Below are 24,152 nucleotides of genomic sequence, written 5' to 3' on the forward strand. Positions count from 1 at the left end.
TCCGAGCCTGAATCTTAGTTTATCCTTGGTGCACATTGAGGTTATTTAGATAATTTCCATATACCTAATAAGATGCAAGATGTAAAGAATTGTTTAGCTTGTATTCATCAAATGGTTCTAAACGTCAGCGCTAGAATGGTAGGACATTGTTAACCAAGAAATACCAACCATAGAGGGTAGGCAAGTAAATTTCTTGGAATGGTATTCTTGAGCAGCTAGATTATGTTTCAATTTAAAGATTACGAATACCTAAAGAATTTTTGACATCATGCGAAAGTCCTGTAAAAACAAAAAAATAAATATGAAATTAGTAGATACGTCGGCATAGATTTTTTTGCTTATCTTCGTTTTTAAATTGCGATTGGGGCGGTCATTTCATACATAGGAAAAAGCCTTTTTTTTCTTTTCTTTTTTTTTTAGCTAGGACCTAGTAGAGAGCAAACCATTTTATTTTTAAGAGATCGCTTTTCATAGACAAGTCATGGGAAAAAAGGAGGACACATGAGTGACAATTTATTAATAAGTTTTAAAGCGATAATTTATAACTCATTTTTGCAGGTACTTTCATTAAGTTAAGTTAAAATGTAATTGTAAAAATTATTATAATCTGAAAAAGACTTCTGACTTCTCTTCGTCTTTGCGAGGAACTAGGTTTTCATTCACTTGGTCTTGCAAAATATCCTTCTTCTGTTCCATATTCTCACTAGTGGTATCGTCAATACCATTGTCAGTTGCATCATCTGTTTTTGTCAAATCTGCATCAGATGGTAATGCTTTAGCACTAATATCCAAGTCAGTTTCTCCGTTTATAATCTGCGACTGACCAAAACGGGGAGGAAATTCATAAACAGAAGCCGGGATCTCTTTAAGCTTATCACGGCTGGTAGTTCCACTTTTCCCATAGTCTATAAATACAACAGTCACATCTTCACCACTAAAGTCTTTAATAACAGATCGATAATACAATCCATCTTGGGCAACTGCCGCTGCAACCTTTGCTCCAATAATTATATCACCGGAATAAGGCAAAAGTTCGGTAGATAAGGCAGTTTCAATTGTATCAATAATATCACAGTCCATGTTCTCGCTGCTTTCAAATTTTGCTAAAACGGAAGTAGGGTCTTTATTTGCCTGTCCTGTCAAATCTGATAGAGGTACTTCTTCCAGTTTTGGAGGACCTTCAATCTGGTGATTTTGGGTATCTATCTCAAAAAGAGGTACAACAACCTGATGATTTTCGTCGACTTTTATAGGATTTCCAACCTGAGAACCTGGTCTTAATAAAGAACTTTGAGATAATACATCCTCAGTTTCTACATTATTTACAGGCACGACATCAAGGGGAGCTTCTTCAACTTTTGCAGGAATTCCTATCAGAGAGCCTTGGGTTTCTACCAAACCTACAGATGGGAAACCCCGAGGGGTTTCTTCAGCTTTTATGGAATCTGTACTTTGACAATCTTGAGTTTCAACCACACATGATGTATCCTGAGGAGCTTCATTAATTTCAATTTCGCTTTTGATTGGTGAATTTTGAGTTTCGAACTTCCCTGGAGAAGATGCATCCCAAAGGTCTCTTTCGGGTTCTACAGAGACTTCATTCAAAGAATCTCGAACGTCTACTTGGTCTGAAGATAGCATACCCCGTTGAGCTTCTTCAAGTTCTTTGGGACTATTGGGGATATCCCGAAGAGTTTCTACAACTTTTATGGGATCTGTGCTCTGGTAACCTTGAGTTTCAACCAAATTCAAAGACGGGACATCCTGAGGAGTTTCTTCAACTTTTATGGGATCTATTATCTGATAAGTATGAGCTTCTACCGAACTCAAAGACAGGGTATCCCGCAGAATTCCTTCAAATTTGATGGGATCTGAAATCTGATAATCTTGAATTTCTACCAAACTTAGAGGTGGTACAACCTGGATAGTTTCTTCCACTTTGGTGAGACTTACATTTTGTGAATCTTTAGCTTCTTCATTACTTAAAGATGGTAAGTTTTTTTCAGTCTCTTCAGGTTTTATAGGGCTTTTTATCAGAGAATTCCTAACATCTACCATGCATACAGATGATGTATCTTGAGGAGCTTCACTAATTTTAATTTCGCTTTCGATTGGAGAGTTAGGAGTTTCGAACCTCCCTGGAGAAGATGCATCCCAAGGGGCTACTTCGGGTTCTACAGAAATTTCATTCAAAGAATCTCGAACATCTGCCACAAAGGGCTCAAGATCTTTCTTTAAAGCTTCATTAATGACCAATGTCAATGACTCCTTTGGTATAGACTCTACATGTTCTGGCTCCGATGTTTTAAGATTTTTGTATAGAATCTCATTGATGACAGGTTCCACTGGTTTAGTTGCTGTAGCCTCCAATTGCGGAGGTATCTTACGTATACGTTCAGGAATTTTTCTTAGATTTTCGACTTCTGTAGTATCTTCCTTGCCATAGTCAACAAAGTATACATTTACTGTGTTCTCATTAATATAAGAAATTTCTGCACGATAATAAAGATTATCTTCACTAAATATAGCCGCAACTTCATCACCAGCTTGTGGATCACCTGATAACGGTTCAAGCTCACCTGAAAATTCCTTGGTGATTTTATCAATTGGTGTTTCTCCTGAGTTTGAGGCAGGAATAGCAGCGGAGACTGTCAAAGTAGTTGCTTTGTGTAGATTAATCTGCTCCCGCTGTGGTGGTATATTACGTATACATTCGGGTACTTCTCTTAAGTCTTCAATGTCTGTAGTATCGTCATTGCCATAGTCAATAAAGTATACATTTACTGTATTTTCAACAATACAAGAAATTTCTGCACGATAATAAAGGCCATCATTACTGAACACAGCCGCAACTTGATCGCCAGGTTGTGGATTAATTGATAAAGGATCAAGATCACCAGGCAACTCCTTAGTGATTTTATTAATGAGTGTTTCAAGCTGAGGAGGAATGCCTGCAATCGAACTAGGAATTTTCCTTAATTTTTCAACTTTTACAGCTGATTCATTACCATAATCGATGAAATAGACATTAGCCTGGCCATTTTCAATAGACTTAATGTTGGCACGGTAAAACAGGCCATCTGCGTCAAAGATTGCTGAAACAAAATCACCAGCCTTAGGTTCAGAACCTAGTTCTTCAAGAGGACTAGCTAATGCATTAGCTATCATATCAATGGGTAAGTGTTCTGGTTTCTTTAATACAACACCAGCTTCAATAAGAGCTGACGCAACATCCTTACTGTCTGAATCAATTGATACAGGATGAAGGCCATCAACCGGCTCAAAAGGGACAGCTTGGACAACACCTTTAGCAAGAAGTTGTGATTCAATTGTGCTCGAAGTGTTCGACTCAGCAACAACAGTACCTTTTAACTTACATCGCAAGGCTCTAACTGGTAAGTTAGCAAATCTTGGATGAAGACTGTGGAAATTCTTTTTATCAGAATGTATTTCATGAGCTCCGTAATCAAGGAATAAAACAGTAAATTTTTGGCCTTCGATCCGTTCACACATAGACCTATTCCACTTTCCGTCGTCTGCAGATCGCACAACAAAATTAGTTCCAACTTCAATAATGTCCTGTTTCATTTCTAGTTCAGTCAATCCATTGTAAAAGTCATTAAGCTCAATAAAAAGCATATCATAGTCACTTCTTTTGGAAACATCACCAAGGCTAAAACATACTGGAGACTTGTAATGACATAAATAACAATCCTGAGGAATTCCAATCTTAAACGTGGGTGGCGACAGAGTACCATGGAAAGCAGCTTCTACACCTAAACCACCATATTCGACGTTAAGTGACACACCGTCGTCTCTTAAATTCACTAAAAAAGTACGGGCTGAAGGGATTTTCCGTACTACAGTAATACAAAGTGACTTGGCAGTCGTTTTATACTCAAACTGAGATTTAATCTATTCACCAGCATTAACAAAACTAAGGGCACATTTACAGGCTTGAGCCGGGAGCACAACTTGATCTTCCTCTAAGTCTCTCAGATCAGAGAATTTTGTTTCTTGTCTATTTCCGTAGTCAACAAAATATATCGTGGCAGAATTTACACCAACTTTCTCAATAACCCCACGATACCACATTCCATCTACCGCGAATTTTGCACAACATACAGTATCCTCTTTGAACTCTGTTTTGGGAGGAATGTTTCCAGAAAAGTATGAGTTAATCTTTTCACTCATATTATCTATTTCTGGAATGTTTTTCTCTAGCTGAACATAAAATTCCTTAGGCGAGTTGACGTAAACAACTTGACATTTCTCGGTGGCTCCAACTGGCAAGCTCACAGGTTTGAATTTCAAAGCTTTTTTGGTCACTCGGACAGGAGGAGTTACTACCTGCAAAGAGATAATACTTTCAAAAGTCAAGGCACTGTGGACAGCCTTTTTATAATTGAAAGCAGATAGGAGATTAGGGCCCCCTTTTCCAGTGAAAGAAGATAAAGACGCATCATTGTACACATACGCGAACGTTTAATTGGTTTATCTATTTCATAACTCTCTTCTTCTTGCAAAACATGATTAACCCAATCCTACTCTTATGTCAACTAATGCCTATCCCCTTGAATTTATGAAAGTATGACCCCTTCAGAAGTCAAATCCATGTTCATATAACCACCAATGGAGAGTTTTTAAAGGAATGCAAAGACCTAGCATTAATCTTCTTGAGACCAAGCATCGGCTTTTTTTTGTTTTTTTAGGCTTTTATTGTATCTTTGAATATGAAAAAAGTGGTTTTGAGCCATCTAGAAGTCATATTGGCTTCTGGAAAATGATACAGACAATTAAAAAAAAGCTCATGGAATTTTTCCAACTTGAAAAAAATAACTGAATGAATAAAGAAAACAAACAAAAAGAAAGGCCAAAGATAGCGAAAGGATAAAAAATAATAGAGAAAAATACACTAAAAAATTAAAAAATCCAGTTATCTATAGAAAAGTGTTTTTCTCTATTCCATATAGATGAAATTTCCGAAGACACAAATCTTAGTTCTAAGAACGTTGGCTCTCTTTCTTGCGAGCAAAACAATATCGGTCTAAGAAAAAAAAATAATAAAAAAGATATTTAAGGGTTAGGAACCGAGTTCTTAGCTGATATAATATTTATTCAAATTGAGTTTCAAAAGACAAGATGAATATTTCAAGCAAAAAGCGTAGCCTTGGCCGTAATAATAAATATTTTATTCATAAATATATAATATAAAAAAGAAATATTCATAAATAAAAATATATATGATTTGTATCTCTTAAATCTAATACGTAACTTCTACCCCACCGCTACTATAATCATCCCATACAGCCTAAAACAAAGCCATCGAGTTCCGAGACTGGACACAAAGGACAAATTTATTTATGTCTCAAGTGAAACTATAAGGTCATAGTAGGTATAGTATTAAAAGTTAATAATTGTACATAACATCATCCTGATTCTCCGACAGATACGAACAATTCATATTCTTCCTGTTTTATCGTATTCCGTTTGGTATAAAAGCATAGGCCCTATGTGTCCATGCTTGGGTTCATATGGAAGGGGGGGGGGGGTCATCGGAACTGCGAACAGAAAGTGATTTTACGAAAATTACTTGGAATTGTGGGGGAGGGGGATTGGTATGTACCGCGATGTAACTTTTTTAAATTTTATTTGAAAAGATAGGACCTTGCACTAAACCATAGACTTGACAGGATACCTTAGTTTAAAAAGAATTTCAAAAATATTCCCAAGAAAGATTAAAACCAAAAGATAATAATCCTGTGCACCCGTTTACGCAAAGCCAAGGCAGCCGTCTCAAAGAGCAAAGATCCCATTACTGATTTCCAGTACCTTTAAGCCAGTCTTATGGGGATTAAGATAAGGTCTGCAACTTAGATGGTAAACATTAAAGCAGTAAAGGCAGAAGAATTGCTTATCCATTGTAATTCTAGAGGAATCATACCCAATTCATCTTTTCAAATAAAGTCGTGAAGAGATTTTATGAACTTCACTCTAGGGACTTCATTTAGGCTCTGATCTTTCTTAGAACACATATTTCGAACTTTCAATTCTCCTGTGTTAAAATACAGGGAGTACTTTTCCGCTCTAAGACCATTTTCCCATCTAAATCGGCCACTCCTCAACAAGTCCTGCATAAAGCGTGTTGCTTAATATGGCTTCAAGTTTTATGCCGGAAATCCCCACAGTAACTACTAGCCCTATCCTACAGGGCTAGTATGACAGGTTGTAGCACTGTTAAGACTAACTGGTACTTTTAAAGGCCGTGTTTCATATGGTGTCTATCTTCTGAAAGTACACCCACTCTCCTTCTTCTAAGAGGCTTTTTCTTCTTTTACCACCACTTCTCGAAAGTTTGATCTGATTATCCGAAGGAGGTAAAGCATAGGAAATAGTGTAAAAAGAGCAGCTTTCTTTAAAGATGCACATCCATTTGGAGTCATTCCTAACGAGATAATTCTAATAAAGCCATTTGTGTATTCTTTTGAGGGAGAACTAAAAAAATCCACAAAACCTTGAATGATTAGGCTGGGCTATCACTTCCATTAGATTGCGCGCGAATAATTTGCCTGGTGCTGAAATGTGTAATGTGTAAAAAAAAAACTTTTCAATTTCTTAGACATATAATTTAATACCTAACACTCAGTGGTTTCCCCACTCTCACACAAAAAAACACCTGGAACTGAATTTTACATCGCATGAGAGTGATTGTAAATATAGTGCGATGCAAATATTGTACAAATAAAGTATAAATTAATTCAATACAACAACAAAAGTTAGATAAAGAAACTGCAAAACAATTCACTAAAACAGAAACAAAAACAGGAAAATGCTTTCAAACAAAACTCGCAGTTTTATAGTTTGAAAATCTAGCGAAGAGTAACGGAATTCACAAGCTACTTTTTATAGTTAATTGAATCAAAGAGTTACATCATATAATTATACTCTATTACCAAGTTTTTACAAATAAAATGTACTCTGAATTTTTTTCAAAGGTAACTAAAACCAGAAAACAAATTATCCATATGAAAATAAAAATACTAAATCAACTAAAGATATGTCTTAAAACGCTACGAAAATAATACAAAAAAACTTTTATAACAAGAAAATTTATAAATGATCAATTTTGTTAGTTTTCTTGAAGTAAGCTTTCTTTTCGAATTGTACATTAAGGGATGCTTTGGGACGCTTCTATATGTATACGGGAGGCTTAAGCAAAGAAAAACGATAGAGGGAGCTCTGAGCCGCACACTCTATCAAGCAAACAGATCAAAGAAACAAGGCCGTACCCAGGATTTTTTTTCGGAGGGGTTTTTACTCAATTTCCTTTTTTTTTGGGGGGGGGGTACACAGAAAAACCTCAAAAAACGCATACAAAATTTGTTTATGTCCATTTTTGTTAAGTTTTTACGAGTCAGACAAACATTTCAAGCGGGGGGGGGGGGGTTTAAACTAAAACCCCCTACCCCCCCCCCCCCTGGATACGGCCTTGCAGAGAAAGGCGAAATTAATCTCGCGAGATTTCATCATATGAAAGCAGAAGACCCGACCCAAACGAGGGTAATTTTCGAGGGTTAGTAATCTAGACGTCATCGGAATGAGGTGAGGGCCGAAGGCCCGACTTACCAACCAGAGCAGGCCGGAGAAGGTGACAAAAGTTCGCAAAGCGAGATTTTTGCACGCAAGTCAAGCGAGGCCCCATTGCCCAGAGACGAAGGCCGGAGTAATAAACAAATAAACAAGGTATATATTAGAGAATAGGTGCATAGTAATTTCACAGTGTTAATACATTATTAATCAATTATTGACTTGAAACAAATATAGCTTAAAAAATAGCTTTAATAAATTCAACTCAACAAAGAAAATTAAAATAAATAGTAACTTACTTGGTCACCACCAGTGTCGGATGTATTCCAATCGTTTTTACCTGAAAGAAAAGTCAGTAAGCTATAGCAATATAATGCAAAATCATATCCAAAAGAAGCAAAAAAAAACAGGAAAAGACCAATAATCCTGGAGCATTAAATAGGATATTGCTTGTATATTGCCCTTTGTAGAAGACATGCAGAACAAATTAATGCATATTGGGTTTTAAGAAGCCTTGATTGTAATTTTAGCAACTAGACCCCGAAACCACGCCGAAAAGTCGGCGGCGTGCCGCCGAAAAAACGGTAGCGCGCCGCCGAGCTTGCATCAGCGCGCTAACGCCGCCGCTGATTCTATCGGCGGCGGCGTCACTAATACGCTACCTTTTTTTTTTTGCTCTCTTTTTTCTTATCGATATCGACCTCCGGGCTTCAACATTCATCGCGGCTAATCTGTTTCTTAAAGATAAATACTGTCGTCTTGGGCCCGCCGTGTATATCGGTTCGTAGGAAGAAGAAGAAATTTTTCTTGAAACAAAAATTCTACCTTCCACTTTGAAATTCTGTTAATTATTTCTTTCTTATTTTTTGGACGAAAAGAGGTAGGTAAAAGAGCATTAGGCAATTTAGGATATTTTCGGGAAAAGAGCTAGAGCTAGTATAGAAATATTTCTATAGAAATGAATGAATTTTTTTTTTGCATAGTGAGCAGAGCACACTGAAGTTGAAGTAGCCTTAAATTTTACTTGAAACTTCATAACTCGACCACATCTTTCAGAAAAGAATTTTGGAGGGTTATTCCGTGTTGATAATAAAAGAGGGTAACGGTGCTGTTTAGTTCCCCCTGTAGTGTAGGGCGCAGGGGCCCTATGGTAAAGGTGCAGATTAGTTCTCCCTGATAAAAACAACTTATTTCAGCAGATACAAAGAAGAAGCCCATTTACGGCATTCTGTTGGACCCCAAGGTCCAATGCTAGTATCAGATTCCGCGAGTGGCAGTTTACGCTTGTCAAGTTCTGGCTGTACCAGCCACAAGTGCCCCAGCTAAACGGATTTTTACCACGACAGGACTGATAGTGACTGCAAAAAGATCAATACTGGCTCCAAGTTGAGTGAACAAACACTTTTGTCCATGACAACAATAAACTTGTTCAGAGTGCCATCTTTTAATTAACCTTCTTGTAACCGCCGATTTAAAATTTTTGGTGTTGTTAAGCCATGGCATCTGACTTGTATACGTTGTTTTTTGCTGTTGTTATTTGTTGTTGTTTTTTTTCACTTCCTTTTCGTATGTATTTGATGAACAGCAGATGTTTGAACTTCAAACTTTGAAAGTTATACACACATTAGCCCAAATCATTAACAAGAAGAAAACGACTAAACACGGGATTTTATAGGAACAATGCGATGCTAAACATAAACACAACATAGGTTTCCCTGGGTCTAGTGGCTAAAAATGAGCATTCTAATTGGTCTGATCGACGGTGAACATAAACATTTTCTGCACGGCCCAACAAATTCCTATTTTGTCATATCGTTCTTGTATGTTTTTAGCCAACCATTTAAAAATCAAGTTGAGATTGGACGTGCTTGGTGAAATGGAATTTTTATTATTATTTTTAATCAGAAAAATTGGAGCGCCGTGGCGTGCCGCTAGTCAGAAATCGGCAGCACGCCGGCAAAAAATTTTTGGCGCGTCTGGCGGCGCGCCGCCGCCGATACTAAATCACACATTCGATGTCGTCATGTCGGCGCGGCGTGGCTTAGGGGACTATTAGCCACTATCATTCAACTTTTTGTACCCTTTCAAATTTTATGAAAAAAAACGGCAACAATCATTTATAAATAGTTACTGAAAGGAAAAATACTTTGCCTTCTTTTGCCCTCCCCCTGGAAATCTGGGACTATGAAGTAATTTTGAGGAACCAAAGGAAAGAGAGCAGAGTAAGAAAAACTATGAAAAACATTGTGTGTAGACCCATAGTTAGCTGCCTGCCAATAGGTTTTGGCCCTTAATAGGGGCAATATGAGTTATAATCTGAGATGGCATGAACCCTATCCATTTTTCTACGAACATTTTTTCTATATGACTTAGCTGACGAAAAAAAAATATAAAGAAAGTCAAATTAATCGCAGTAATGAATGGTAGATAGATGAATAGCAACCCTAACCAAGAACGGAAGCATAACATCCTAAATATTGATAATATCAAATCAAAGAATCAACTTTTTATTCCAAATATGCATTTGAGTTTGAAATAAACATCCCAAGTTGTTAGTACATAATAGAATTCGCATAGTTACAGAAATATATATATATATATATATATATATATATATATATATATATATATATATATATATATATATATATATATATATATATATATATATATATATATATATATATATATATATATATATATATATATATATATATATATATATATATATATTTTTATATATATATATATATATATATATATATATATATATATATATATATATATATATATATATATATATATATATATATATATATATATATATATATATATATATATATATATATATATATAAGGTACAAAAACACGGAAAATGACTGTAACTCAATAAAACAAAGACGAAAATCTTGAAAACAAGAATTAGTCTATTTCCAGTAGGCAGTACCAGATATATACAATGGTCAAAATGCCGACACCTCCTTACTCGAAAATCTTATCAGTTTTAATGATACTTTTATCATTGGAAAGTGTGAATTTTGTCATTTTGAACAAACGGAGCAGAATTTTGAAATCTTTGTCGTAGAAACTTCAAAAAGGGTTCATTCAATTGGAAATTTAAAGAGCTAGTGCCTTTTTTTAATAGTCAAAAGTGATTTGAGGCTAACATTGTAGTCCATTCTCTACTTACAGCTGTACAAATTGGTTGCAATTTAATGTTATCGGCTATCTTTTTTTATCGCTCCCTTTTTTATCAGTCCGTCTGTCTAATCTAAGAGTGTGCACCGGAACTAAATTGTAATTAATTACTTGTTAGTAATTTCAAAAAATCTTAGAAAAATGTTGAACTTCTCTGGTTTTGTGCCATATATAGGGATATTCAGTTTTAATGATACTTTTATCATTGGAAAGTGTTAATTTTGTCATTTCGAATAAACGGAACAGAATTTTCATTTTAAAGTTCAGTAGGGCAGTCCCTAAAAATTATCTACCATACCAGCTAGGAAAACGCCGAAGATGGGTTCAAAAGAAATGACATTTGACCCATTTAGTAGCTGTGAAAGTTCCCTACGGTATTGCCCACTTCGATTGAACACCTCACTCTCAGCAATCACAGAGCAAGCTTAGTCTGAATATATTCCTCCGAATGGGAGGTTAGGGAATAAATCCCTCATCTTCTCAAAATCATCCACATTTCTTCGGTTTTCCAACTATCTTTCATTGATGATAAATTAGGGGCGTAGAGCTAACAAAAAGAAAAGGAAACAGCTATTTTTCTTTTTTTTACTGAACTGAATAGTTGCGCGGTTAACGCTTATGTCACTGACCTTTTTTTCGGATAAAATCGAATTTCTTGTTTTGACACTCCTCAGTATTCGCTGGCCTAAAACTTTAAAGTGTCATGGATATCAAAATAAAACTTTTTTTTCCCCTGCAGGAACCCCTGAAATCCCCCCTCCTACGGAGAGATACTCTAGACAATTCCAATCCAGTGAAAATTTTCCTCCGGACAATTCGCCTTAACAACTTCACATGTAAAATTGAGTCGGCATAGAGGAAGCAAAACAAATAAAAAGAATTTAGTATGGGAATTCTGGCAAATTCTCCCAGTGAAATATTTCCTCTGAAAAGTTCCCGTGGAGGATCCAGGGGAGGGGTGACGGGAGTGCCCACCTAACATAGTCTGAAGAAGTGTAATTTACTTAATTAACGCAAGTTTGCGTTAATTAAACTCGCTCTCGCTTGCTCCTAACGCAAGTTTATTGGATCAACCTGTTTTGCACCCCCCCCCTTAAAAAAATCCTGGATCCACCACGGGAAAGTTCATCCCCTGGAAACTTCCCTCCCCAAGGAAAATTCTACCCGTGAAAAAATCCCCCCAGCAGGAAATTCACCTCCTCCCTTCCCCAAAAATGGCTGTATACTTCCCAATAACAGATAATATACGTAAACGATGGGCAAATTTCTTGACTTACAGACCTTTCCCCAGGGGATGTGGGGGTCAAAATATCCCAAAGGTATAGTTACTGGACTTTTCAAATATACTCAACAAAATGTCTATCTCAGAGTTTTAATCGGACGGCTTTGGGGAAAAGAGGGGGGTGGGTGGGGGGCCTGTTGCCCTCTAATCTTTTTGATAACTTAAAAGGAGCGTTCGAGCTTTTAATTTCTGTTCGAATGAGCCCTTTCCCGATATTCTAGAACTATAGGTTTGATGCAGTCAGCCCTAGGAAAAAAAGGAATCCGTGATGTTTCTTCTGGCAAAAAATACAAAATTCCACATTTTTGCAGATGGGAGCTTGAAACTTTTACAATTAGGTTCTCAGATACGCTGAATCTGGTGTTATTAAGATTCCTTGGCTTTTAGTAGTTATTCCCCACTTGTTCGAAAATCAGGCAAATTTTCTCAGGCTCTTACCTTTTTATGGGTAACACTAAACTTAATAAATTTTATATATTCGGAATCAGAATAACAAGCTGATTCTATTGATACATCATATGATATAAAAATTTCGTTTTTAGAGTTTCGGTTAATATTGAGCGACGTCGCTCCTTACTTACAGTTCGTTACCACGAACTATTTGAAATGTGGAATTTTGTATATTTTTTTTGTCGGCAGAAAGATCACAGATGCATGTTTATTTGCTGTTTTTTTTTCCAGGGATGATCGTAATAAATCATTGGTCCTAGAAGATCTGGAGAGGCTCATTTCGACGGAGATTAAAAGTTCCAGTAGCCTACCATTTGTAAATGACAAAAAAGAATGGAGGGCTACTAGCCCCCCTCCCACACCCCTCTTTCCCTCAAAAACATCCAATCAACATTTTGAGATAGCCATTTGGTTCAGCATAGTTTAATAAGTATCCCTCTGGGGAAGAGATGCCCCTACCACAGCCTATGGAAAAAGGGCTGAAAGTTATGCAATTTGACCATTGTTTACACATAGTCCTTTATATTGGGAAATTTTTATTTGGAATCAGTGTTCATTCAGAGTTCATGGTGAAAAGACATGTTTTGGAAACAAACCTATTGCAAAGGATTATATCAATGTAGACGAAAAAAATAGCTTTCTCCTGGATTATAAACAAACCTGTGTGGCAAGTTTATCTTTAATGAACTTAATTTACTATTATTCAGCGCTCGTCGCCTGACCATCACGTGTACTTCGCGTGTGTTGGTTTAAATTATTTTTGAAGTGAATTTATAACGAGATGAGCGTTTCTGAGCTTTTGTATTCACCGCTGTTGAACTTTGTTTTTGAAAATTTAAGTGGTGTTGATGAAGCCGTTATTTTACGGAAAGGAGTGGACTTTTTTAAAGATTTGGAAACTGTTAAGTCAGAGAAAGCAAAGCTATGGAGTTTTGTGAATGAAAATGATCCCCCTGTCAGAAGGGGCACTAATGCAATTCTCAGTCACCTGCAAGATATTATAGACTTTATGAAGAAATGTGATGCCGATGGAAAACAGCTCCCTTGTTTTGTCATCAAAAGACCAACAGAAGTCCCTGTTATCTCTGCTACAGCGTTTACACACATCATAGCCAAGATTATGAGCCCTGAGCAAGCGATTTTGATAGTTTCCACCAAAATGGATTCGTGCAATCTTAACTTTCCTCAAATACCTGTGATTAACCAACCTGCTGCGTGTAATGCGCATACTACAAATTTGACCTCTAATCCTCCGCTTGAGCATGGTGATCCGCTAAAGCGAAAATCAGTAATAGACTCAATTTTCTGGTCATCAGCTGGTGTCCAAAGTGCGAGCGACTAAAAAGCGGTGGACGGTGAATATTGAGAAATCTGCAGCGGAAGATTTTTGCAAATCAGCAAAGGAAGCTCTACCTGGTTCTAGTGTGAAAGTTTTATCTAAAAAACACACTGGTGTTATTCGAGAAGTCCCGTCTGATTTGGACCTTGAAATACTACGGAACCAGTTTGGTATACTCGGGTCTAGTCAATTTGGAACAAGCAAATCGGTTAAGCTTGAATTTGTAGATATGATTACTAAAGGGTCATTTCTGCGAAACAGTGTGAAGATTGGGTATGAAAACTTCCATGTTTATGAGTTCAAGCAATTTCTGAAGTGTTCCTTCAAGTGTCGTTCCCCTGGGCACCTGGAAAGTGCATGTACTAGTAGCACTCCCAAGTGCGCTCGTTGTGCTAGACCGCATTTATCCACGAAAAGTGATTGTTGTACGGAATCTCCGAAATGTGCCAACTGTGGGGGATCTCATCCTTCTTACAGCCTACGGTGTCCTGTGATTAAGAAGATCACTGATAAGGTCTATTCTCAGAAATGAATCCGGACACAAGTATAGTCTCATTTAATATTAATGGAACGAGAGACAAGGACTTTTATTGATGATCTCTATGTTAATTACGACGTTGTATGTCTCTAAGAATATTTACTGACCGCCTTTAGTGAAACTTTTCTGAGATGGTGGCCCGGTTGCGTTGTTTTTGTGTGTCCGGCTGAAGGTACGCATGATAATCCTTTTGCTGTTTCGTCTAATGCTTTTAGAAACTATTAATTTTTTATAAGTAAACTTCTTGTCCGATGAGATGTCACTTTTCTTGTGGTGCACTGTAACCATGTTGTACAAATCTATGTATATCCGTCATGTATTGATCCGTCAATTCGTTCACTTCAGAATTTCTCTTGTGCTTGTAATGGTCTTAAAAACTTTAATTCAAAAGATATCGGATAACGGGTTGCATTTTGTTATTGCTGGTAGTTTTAATACCGATCTGGTTTCTGATAATGTAAGGAATGGTCAGCTTTTTGATTCTCTCCCGGCTTATAAAATTGTTCGGAAGTCCCATGATTATGCGTATATTCACCATTCAGGTAGTAAATCAGACATTGATCACGTTATTTGTTCTGCAGCTCTTGTCTGCTCGCCGGTTACGGTTCATTTTGACGGGAATGATCTTGATCACCTTCCGCTGTCTTTTTGTTTATCAAAGTCTGTTGTTTGTTCTGGGAGTATGTCTAAGAGTCTTGGTGTATGTTGTAATTGGTTTTATGAGCCTGGTTGAAATGTTACAAATTTTTATGTTTATCTTATAACATTGGCTTCACTTGTACGTAAAATTCATGTTTCGTATCAGCTTTTGTAGTGTGGTCAGAATTTTATTTTTGCTGAATACGAAATGGACTAATATTATCATTCTATCTTCTCTGCTATGAAAGAAGCTGAAAATATTACTGTCCCAGTAAAGTGAATCCGAAAGAATACTCAAAAGCCTCTTTGGTCACTTGACCCTAACCTTAAGGCTTGTAAAAATAAAGCCAAATTTTGGCTAAAAATCTGGACAGATTGTGGTCGGCCTAGGTCTGGTAATCTTTTTTTATTAAACAGAAAACTAAATGTAGAATTTAAGAAGCATCTAAAAAGTGTCCGATACCGAGGGCTTGATTTTCCATCTTCGCCTAAAGATTGGAGGAATGTAATTAATTCAAGTAAAACAGACGATCTGATGTAAATAGTAATGCTATTCCACCAAGTTCTTGGCATGCATATTATTCGAAGATTTTCTCCGTTTTGAATTATTCTGTTCATAGAAAGTTTGGTGAAGCGTTTGTTAAAATTGTCCCTAGATTTCTAAGTCAGCGCTTTGTTTTGCCTATATCGCGTTGTGAAGTTTTGAATGCTTTGAATCATCTGAAGTCGAATTCTATTGATGCTGATTGTATCTCTAAAAAACACCTAACTCCTCAATGTGCTAAACTTGTGTCACATCTTGCGCTTCTGTTTCTGATTTTGCTTGGCACTTTCTGTCGTCCCGGAAAGCTTTTTGTGTGCAGCGTGACTTCAATTTTAAAAAGAAGTAAACCGCCAACAAATTGCTCTTCTTACCGTCCAGTTTCTGTTTCTTGCAATATTGGCAAGGTCTTCGAGTATATTCTTTTACCTAATTTAACTCGAAATATTTCTTTCTTTGGTGAAAATCAACTTGGTTTCAGACCTGGTGTGGGGTGCCAACATGCTCATCGTGTCCTTTCTTCTATTCTACTTTCTAATTCTTCTAAGGGTAAAGGCGTATATCTCTGTACACTTGATCTTTCAAAGGCTTTTGATTCTGTTGTTCATAATCAGCTTTTCTTTTCTTTGGCTTTTTCTGGTGTTAATTTTTCAGTTATTTACCTTCTACGGTTTTGGTATTCTAATTCTTACCTCCGCCTAAAATCTTCACCAGAAACAACTATTAAAGTGCTTCGTGGTGTTAGGTAGGGAAGTGTTTTATCACCAACCCATTTCTAAATTGTGTATTTCTACTTTTCTGGAAAAGATCTCAGGCCCTTATTTTTCTGGTTCTACTGATATTTCTAACATTGCCTATGATGATGATATTCTGCTGATTAGTCGTACTAAGTCTGCTCTTTCTGCGATGGTTTCCTTAGTTTCTCAGTCTTTCCTAAATATTGGTCTATCACTGAATCTTGACAAGTGTGAATTCTTATCTTATAATCTGTCTTCGTCTACTACTCTAGTATGTAATGAATTTTCTGTACTTTCTGTCTCTTCCTTTCGGTGGCTTGGTATTACTGTTTCTAATTCTTGGGAGAATCGATATGTCTCTTATTTGTTATGCTGATGACATCCTGAATCTCAGCCGTACGATCCAGCGCATTGAGCAGAATTTCAAAATCCTCAAAGATGAATATTCAAAAGTTAGCCTGTCTTTTAATCCTGAGAAATCCAAAGGAATTCTTTTCAATTGGCAAACTCCCTCTACTCCTCTTATAAATACGGATGGTTCTCTTGTTAAACCCTCAGACCATATTACATACCTGGGCCTCCCAATTGGCACATCTAAAGGCCACACATGTCATTTGCTGATTTCTCACGTTGAGCGTAAAATTAGCATTTCTTACGCTGTAATCGTAAAAAGCAAACTACGTTTCAACCGTTATATTCTAGCATCCATTGACAACGCCACAGCCCTTCCTCATCTGCTTTACATTGCTCCTTTCTGGAGATTCTTTACAGTTACAGATAAAAAGCACCTACGATCAATCTTCTTCAGATTTGCTAAATATCTTCTAAATTTGCCCCCTTAAACAAGAAACCACAATATTATTCATTGGTATAAGTTATCCGACCCTAATATTACCATTAATAAATCTCTCTCTCCTTTTCAAAGTAACTTCAATCATCCATGGTCACCAATTTGTTCACAATAGTTTTTTTTTGTATTATTGTGGGACATATAGTCACTGTTCGTATTAATGTAATGAAGAGTTTTCTTTTGTCATGTGTTTGAATTTTCAATGTGGGTTTGTGTCCTTCTTTTTCTTCTTTTTTTTCTTTTTTGTTCTCTTTAGTGATTACTCCGTCTACTGTACCTTTTGTACCTTTTTTTGACGGGCAATAAATGAATAATAATAATAATAATAATTCTCTAGTTCTCTTTCGTAAACAGATTGTTGCTGGTTCAGTAAGAAAAATTCAGTTCAGTTATTCAAAAATTGTAGCAAACCGTGGAAAATATAACAGAAGAGCTCTTGGGCGCTTGTATTCGACTTTTTCTGATGATTCTGTACTTTATTTTTTGGGTGTTCATTCTGTTCTTAAGCTAAAGGGTTTAAAAAAGATTAAAATTGCATATTTTAAATTTTGCAAATTTATTTTTTCTCGGCTACCAATGATTGGAAATTAGTATCAAGTTAAACTCGCTTATGTCACGAATTCAACTCAAAACTGCGGTAATCTACGCACAATGCTTTGGGCAAATGCTTTTTGGAATATGGGCCCTTACCACCGTCCTCTACTGTTATTTTATTAGGTTAATTTACTTTCTGGTGTTTGTTGAGTTCTTTTTTGTTTTTGTTTTTTATTATTATGTTTATACTCCACTTGTACTACTTGTTGTCTTGTAGTTGTGGGTAATAAATGATTGATTGATTGATTGATACAGAATGTTATCCGGGGAATTTTATGCGACTGGGGAATTTCCCATGGTTAGAATCGTCCATGAGAAGGATTGTTTACAGTGGGAATTTTCCAGTGGGAATTTTACACGGTGGGGGGGGGGATTTCCTGGCATGATTTTAAAAAGGGTCAGAAAATAAAGAAAAAACAAGTTTTTCAAGTGAAAGTAAGGAGCAACATTAAAACTTAAAAGGAACAGAAATAATTCCATATATGAGGAGGATTGCCCCTTCTTCATCCCTCACTCTTTACGCTAAAGTTTGGCTTTTAGTCCCAATTCTTTAAGAATGTTTCCCGAAACACAAGCCCCGTTGAATTTGAGTGACAAGTATTTTGAAAGAACTTTAAGACTTTAGCACAAAGAGCAAGAAGTGATGAAGGGGCAATCCCCCTTCTATACGGAATAACTTCTTTTAGTTTTAAGTTTTAATGTCGCTTCTTACTTTCAGCTGAAAAAAATTTAAATATAAACAATAAAGCACAGTTTACATAATTATCCAGTATGATCTTTCCCTATCTCACCCATTATAAGAACCCGGACCAAGGTGCGAGTGCTCCAGAGAACGTTTTTGCAGATAGAAACATAGGCGGCATCAGATCTTTTCACTGGTAGACAAGTCAGACTGTGATCTAATCGGAAACAAGTGGAAACCCGCTATTACGAATAATGCACTTTGTTGGAAACAATCGGAAACAGACTAACCCGCTAATGCAGAAAGAAGTGGGAGGAGCTTTTTGTTCGCACCGAGAACGAAGACCAGAAATGATCTGCGATAAGCTTACTGGATAATTATATGAACTGTGCAATAAAGCGAGAGACAAGTATAGCTCAGTGTTGAAGTGACCAAAGCCTATTTGTTCTGTAACTAAAACTATCTAAATCTGTATTTCAATAAATCTGCATAACTGTTGAAACACCTGGTTAAGCCATTAAAATAAACATAGGCTGCGTTATCGAGTCTTAAGAAACTCATCTGATGAAAGGAGATCAAATAGAATTGTTCGGTGTTAAAAGCAAACATTTTATTTTTTAATTCTGTTAAAGAGTATTGCATTTAAGTTTTTACTACCTTTTTCGAGAACTCTTACAAAAATTATATAAGATAGCACTCCAAAAATGAACTTCTAAAGTAGAAATTACAAAACATAAAAAAACACACACACAAATATGAGAAAATACATCTAATATAGCTTCCTGTCGCGACTAGAAAACAATTTTTCTTTTACATTTGTGATTACTGAGAGAAGTCCTGACCTTTGCCGTTTCTTTGAGTAGTAAGCTGAGAATACTTCTTCTCAACTGCAAAATTATTGTTACTTCTCTGTAGAAAAGCTTTGGGAAAATACTAAGATCTAACTATAAAACGAAGGTGAAAAAACTGTCAGTTTATTTTCGATTTCAGTGTACATCAAATAAAAAAAAACAGCCCATTAACTGAAAGCTCAGTCAAGTTTTGCTCAGAGTCAAACCGATTTTTGCTTATGCAAAAGCTTACAATTTAGTACAAGAGAAAATTTTTTGAAATCTTGAAGTTTGATGTTCAAAACTTTAATAATCACCATACAACCGGAAAAATACCAATTTGGTAATTTTCAATAACGTTCTTCTAAGTTCAATGTTTTTTTTTTTTTTTTTTTTTTTTTCATGAATTATTAACGAAAAACGGTGTTGATTTGGTTCAGAGATACAACTTTACTGACATTCTACATGTGCAAAGGCATGAAAACCAAGAAAAACTGGCACAAAACTTATTAAGACAAGTTCTTTTAAAAGTCCATTTTTTAATTAAATTAGTATTTGAATTTACATTTAAACACTAATTAAGTTCAATATTAACTACATTTTTTCTTATATTTAAAATCCATGCATAAATTAGTGTTTAAATTTTGTATTTAGTTCAAATTTACATTTCAAATAAATTCAAATTTAAACTAGCCGGCTTATTTACTTAAAAGCCATTCCAATTTAAAACTGATCGATAAGATACCATTTAAAATGTCTCTGCAGTAACAAACATCGACAAAGAAAAATGTTTGGTTTCAATTTCCATAATATAAGATTGTAATTCAACTTTTGTCACTGAATTCTAATATACAATCACCACAGTTCAAAATTTGCTCACATTTGCGCAAAGAACAGACATCATTAAATTTGTCAGGCAAGCCTATTATACATATTTTAAATTATAAGTTGGTGATCAGAACCGTTCCTACAGTTGGTGGTGCCCGGGAAAAATTAATTACAGCGCCCCTCCCGACTCGAATATAAGCAAAAAAGCCGAATCAAAGTGAAAAATTTGAACAAAGTGGGCAATACCAAAGTCACCGCCCCTAAACCTTCCCCCCAGCTACTGCGCCTGGGGCAGCTCACCCGGTTGACCCCTTCAAGAAACGACTCTGATCAATATAAATAATGGGCACCTCAGAAAGTGTGTGAGTGACGTTTCGAGAATTTACTAATGTAGGTAAAGGGATCATATGATAAATTTTCATATGGTATATACATATGTTCTGGCGATGGCCGAGAATCACTCAAGTGATTGTTACTCTTGTATGGTAATTAACTAAAAAAACAAGTTCTTTTTAACTGAAAGTAAGGAGCGACATTAAAACTTAAAACGAACAAAAATTATTTCGTATATGAAAGGGGCTGTCCCTTCCTTAACACCTCGCTCTTTACGCTAAAGTTTTTTATTGTTTTAAAAAATAAAGCTGTGAGACAGAGTCAAACTTTAGCGTAAAGAGCGAGGCGTTGAGGAGGGGACAGCCCCTTTCATATACGGAATAATTTCAGTTTTTTTTAAGTTTTAATGTCGCTCCTTACTTTCAGTTAAAAAAAACTCGTTTTTTTAGTTGATCTCGACAAGAACTGACGAGGAAAAGCTATCAAAAACTTTTTCACAATTCCCCACAGCCAAGGACATATGATATTTTTTGGGTATTTCTGCCTACATCCAATGTTTGCAGCCAAAATGTTTGATACCTTTTTTTTAATCCTTCAGCTCCTCATCAGTGCTAACCTGAGTAGTCTCTCGTATAATATCATATGCCCCGCTCCCGTTTCATCAAATAGATTTAGATCCATGGTAGCATTTCCATCGAACAACAAATTGTTGAAAGTAAATGTCCTCATCAAGGCATTCAACCTGTGTTAAGTTTGAAAACTGAGAGAATTCACGCTGACTAATATTTTGCTTCATATATTGCAATTCCCCCAAAAAGCTGAAGTTACAACCTGTTTTATTAAATTGAGGCTGTCTCTTTGTAATTGAATGTCATTTTTAGTTAAAAAAAAAAAACGTCTGTCATACACGCGATGTCAGTTTCCAAGTTGATCAAGCGTTCTTTTAAACCTGGATGTTTACTTTCCAGAAACTCTAAAACTGATTCAAAAAGTGAATAAAACCTTGTCAAACATGCACCTTTCGACAACCAGCGTACTTCGTTACGTAGTAACAACCATCGGAAATCTTTATAATTTTAATCGCACAATTGTGCAAATAAACACAATTAGTGCACTGCTTCTACCATCAACACCCTCGACAATTCCTCTTTGGAAAATTCCTCCCCAGATGTAAAATTAAGCAACCAAAGGGAAATTAAGACAAATCAGATAAATTAAAAAAGTGAATAATTGTGCATTAACTATTATGAAGGAGGGGTGGTAAGCCTTTGTTCAGGCGGAGGGTGGAGAGGGGGCCAGACGCATAAAAGAGCACATTTGAAGGCCCCAATTGAAGTGTCAAATCCCCACAAGCCTTCAGATGAATATAGGAAGGGCGAGAAAGGGGAGACGGAATCAATCTCTCATCTCCCTTCATTCGGACTAAGTCTGAATAAACATGCTCCGGGGTGATACCTCCCTTCTTATTGCAGAAAAATGTTTCTAACATGTATTTAAAAAGTTCATTTAACAAAAATAATTTGCTTCACATTTCATAAAATAATATCCAACCATGTGTACGTGCGCATCAGCTAATATGAAGAAGGGGTGGAGGATCGTTTTGTAGGTGAGGGGGGGGGGGTGCAGATACCTCAAGGAATGTATTTTGATGCTAAAAATCTTACCTCTAAATGAATCTTTAGATAAGTACCAAATTAATTCTACGGAAGGGGGGATGTAGAAATTGATACTTAATACCTCTTGATTTCTGGGACTATTTCTGGTCTACGTCATAAAACCCCAAAAATGAGAAGAATGTATTCTGTATAGAAGGGGGACTGCCCCCCTCTTGGTCGTAGAAACTTCGCAGGATGTTCAGTCGATCGGGAATTGAGAGCTCTAGTAGCATTTTAAAGTGAAAAGTGATTGGAGAGCAACCATCCACTGTCCTAATTTTTTTTTTTTTTATGTCTGGTCCTTTTGTTACACCATAGAACATCTGATCAACATTTCGAGATTCCCATTTTGTTCAGAATAGTTGAAAATATCTATAAGTTCGCATCTAAAGATGACATAACCCCCGAAGCCCCTGAAATAAGAGCTGTAAATTATACGAGTTGTCAATTTTTTACAGATATGTTTTATAGTGAAAAAAAAGGAGGACAAGTTTGATCTTGGAAAACCAGAAGTAAGAAACTTTCAGGGATTATATTCTTGGTCAAAGAGACCATCTATTTTTTTTGTGGGAAGGGAGAGGAGTTAGATGTCTGGGAATGAGCCAACACATTTTTTTCCTAATTAATTTGAAACTTACAGCCGTAAGTCCTTGAACCTAGGGGACGAATGTACAAAGAAATTATTGAAAGGATTGGTCACTTTTAAATTAGCCCCTCCTCTGACAAAGGAGACTAAAAAAATGCGCAAATTTTTTTAATTGGCCTGAAACTTATATGAAACTTTAGGCTAAGGGGACCCCAATGTAGAAGGAAAAAATATTGCATCCCCTCAAAATGCAGACGAAAAAAGGATCGGAAAAGTTTTTTTTTCAAACCACTTGAAACATAGGGGCGGGCTATTTTAAAAACTTAGGAGTAGATCATTCGAATGGAAACTTAAAGTTTTTGTGCTCTTTTTAAAGGCCGAAAGATAATGAAGGGCACTCAGCATCTTTCTCGGTTTCTTTTCTGCTATCCAACCCTCCTCTAGACCCTATGATATCGAATCAAATTTTGAGATATCTATTTTGTTCTACAACATCAAAATGTCAAATAAGTTTACCATTAGGGTTTATATCACCCACAGCCCTAATATTAAACTTTATCTTACCCTGCTATGATAAATCAACCTCTAGAAACCTGGAAAAAAGAGAATTAAATTAAAATAAAAATGTAGAAATAAATACTAGACATTCTATAAACTACCACATTTTTTGCCTATATTTTGGAAAACTGGTAGAATATTTCAAGATCTTTCTTTTCTTTATATCACATTCTCTGTGGCTGCTCAATTTTGCGTGTGGGGGTTGAGAGAGGGAATTATCCAAAGGAAGTTTTCTGGGGGCAAATAAGGTTAGCACTATTCTTCTTCTTAAATGGATTGTCTCAGATACACTTTCGCATGATCTCATCACCGGAATAAATTCCGAGCCTGAATCTTAGTTTATCCTTGGTGCACATTGAGGTTATTTAGATAATTTCCATATACCTAATAGGATGCAAGATGTAAAGAATTGTTTAGCTTGTATTCATCAAATGGTTCTAAACGTCAGGGCTAGAATGGTAGGACATTGTTAACCAAGAAATACCAACCATAGAGGGTAGGCAAGTAAATTTCTTGGAATGGTATTCTTGAGCAGCTAGATTATGTTTCAATTTAAAGATTACGAATACCTAAAGAATTTTTGACATCATGCGTAAGTCCTGTAAAAACAAAAAAATAAATATGAAATTAGTAGATACGTCGGCATATATTTTTTCGGTTATCTTCGTTTTTAAATTGCGATTGGGGAAGGTCATTTCATACATAGGAAAAAGCCTTTTTTTTTCTTTTCTTTTTTTTTAGCTAGGACCTAGTAGAGAGCAAACCATTTTATTTTTAAGAGATCGCTTTTCATAGATAAATCATGGGAAAAAAGGAGGACACATGAGTGACAATTTATTAATAAGTTTTAAAGCGATAATTTATAACTCATTTTTGCAGGTACTTTCATTAAGTTAAGTTAAAATGTAATTGTAAAAATTATTAT

General features: G+C 36.0%; 1 protein-coding gene across 1 annotated transcript in view; it reads right to left on the reverse strand.

Moving 5' to 3' along the window:
- Nucleotides 1-500: 500 nt before the first annotated feature.
- The window catches only part of LOC148956672 (uncharacterized), a 75,143-nt gene continuing 51,491 nt past the window's right edge, over nucleotides 501-24,152 (reverse strand). The window contains exons 6-8 of the mRNA XM_089091677.1: nucleotides 7,887-7,947; nucleotides 3,928-4,350; nucleotides 501-3,897 (exon numbers count right to left, since the gene is read on the reverse strand). Coding sequence (XP_088947803.1) covers nucleotides 601-3,897; nucleotides 3,928-4,350; nucleotides 7,887-7,947 — 3,781 coding nt within the window. The 3' untranslated portion in view covers nucleotides 501-600. The remainder of the gene's footprint in view (nucleotides 3,898-3,927; nucleotides 4,351-7,886; nucleotides 7,948-24,152) is intronic.

Source organism: Artemia sp. Qi Xiang Cuo, chromosome 1 (genome assembly GCF_049724085.1).
Source record: "Artemia sp. Qi Xiang Cuo chromosome 1, ASM4972408v1, whole genome shotgun sequence".
Lineage (NCBI taxonomy): Eukaryota > Metazoa > Arthropoda > Branchiopoda > Anostraca > Artemiidae > Artemia > Artemia sp. Qi Xiang Cuo.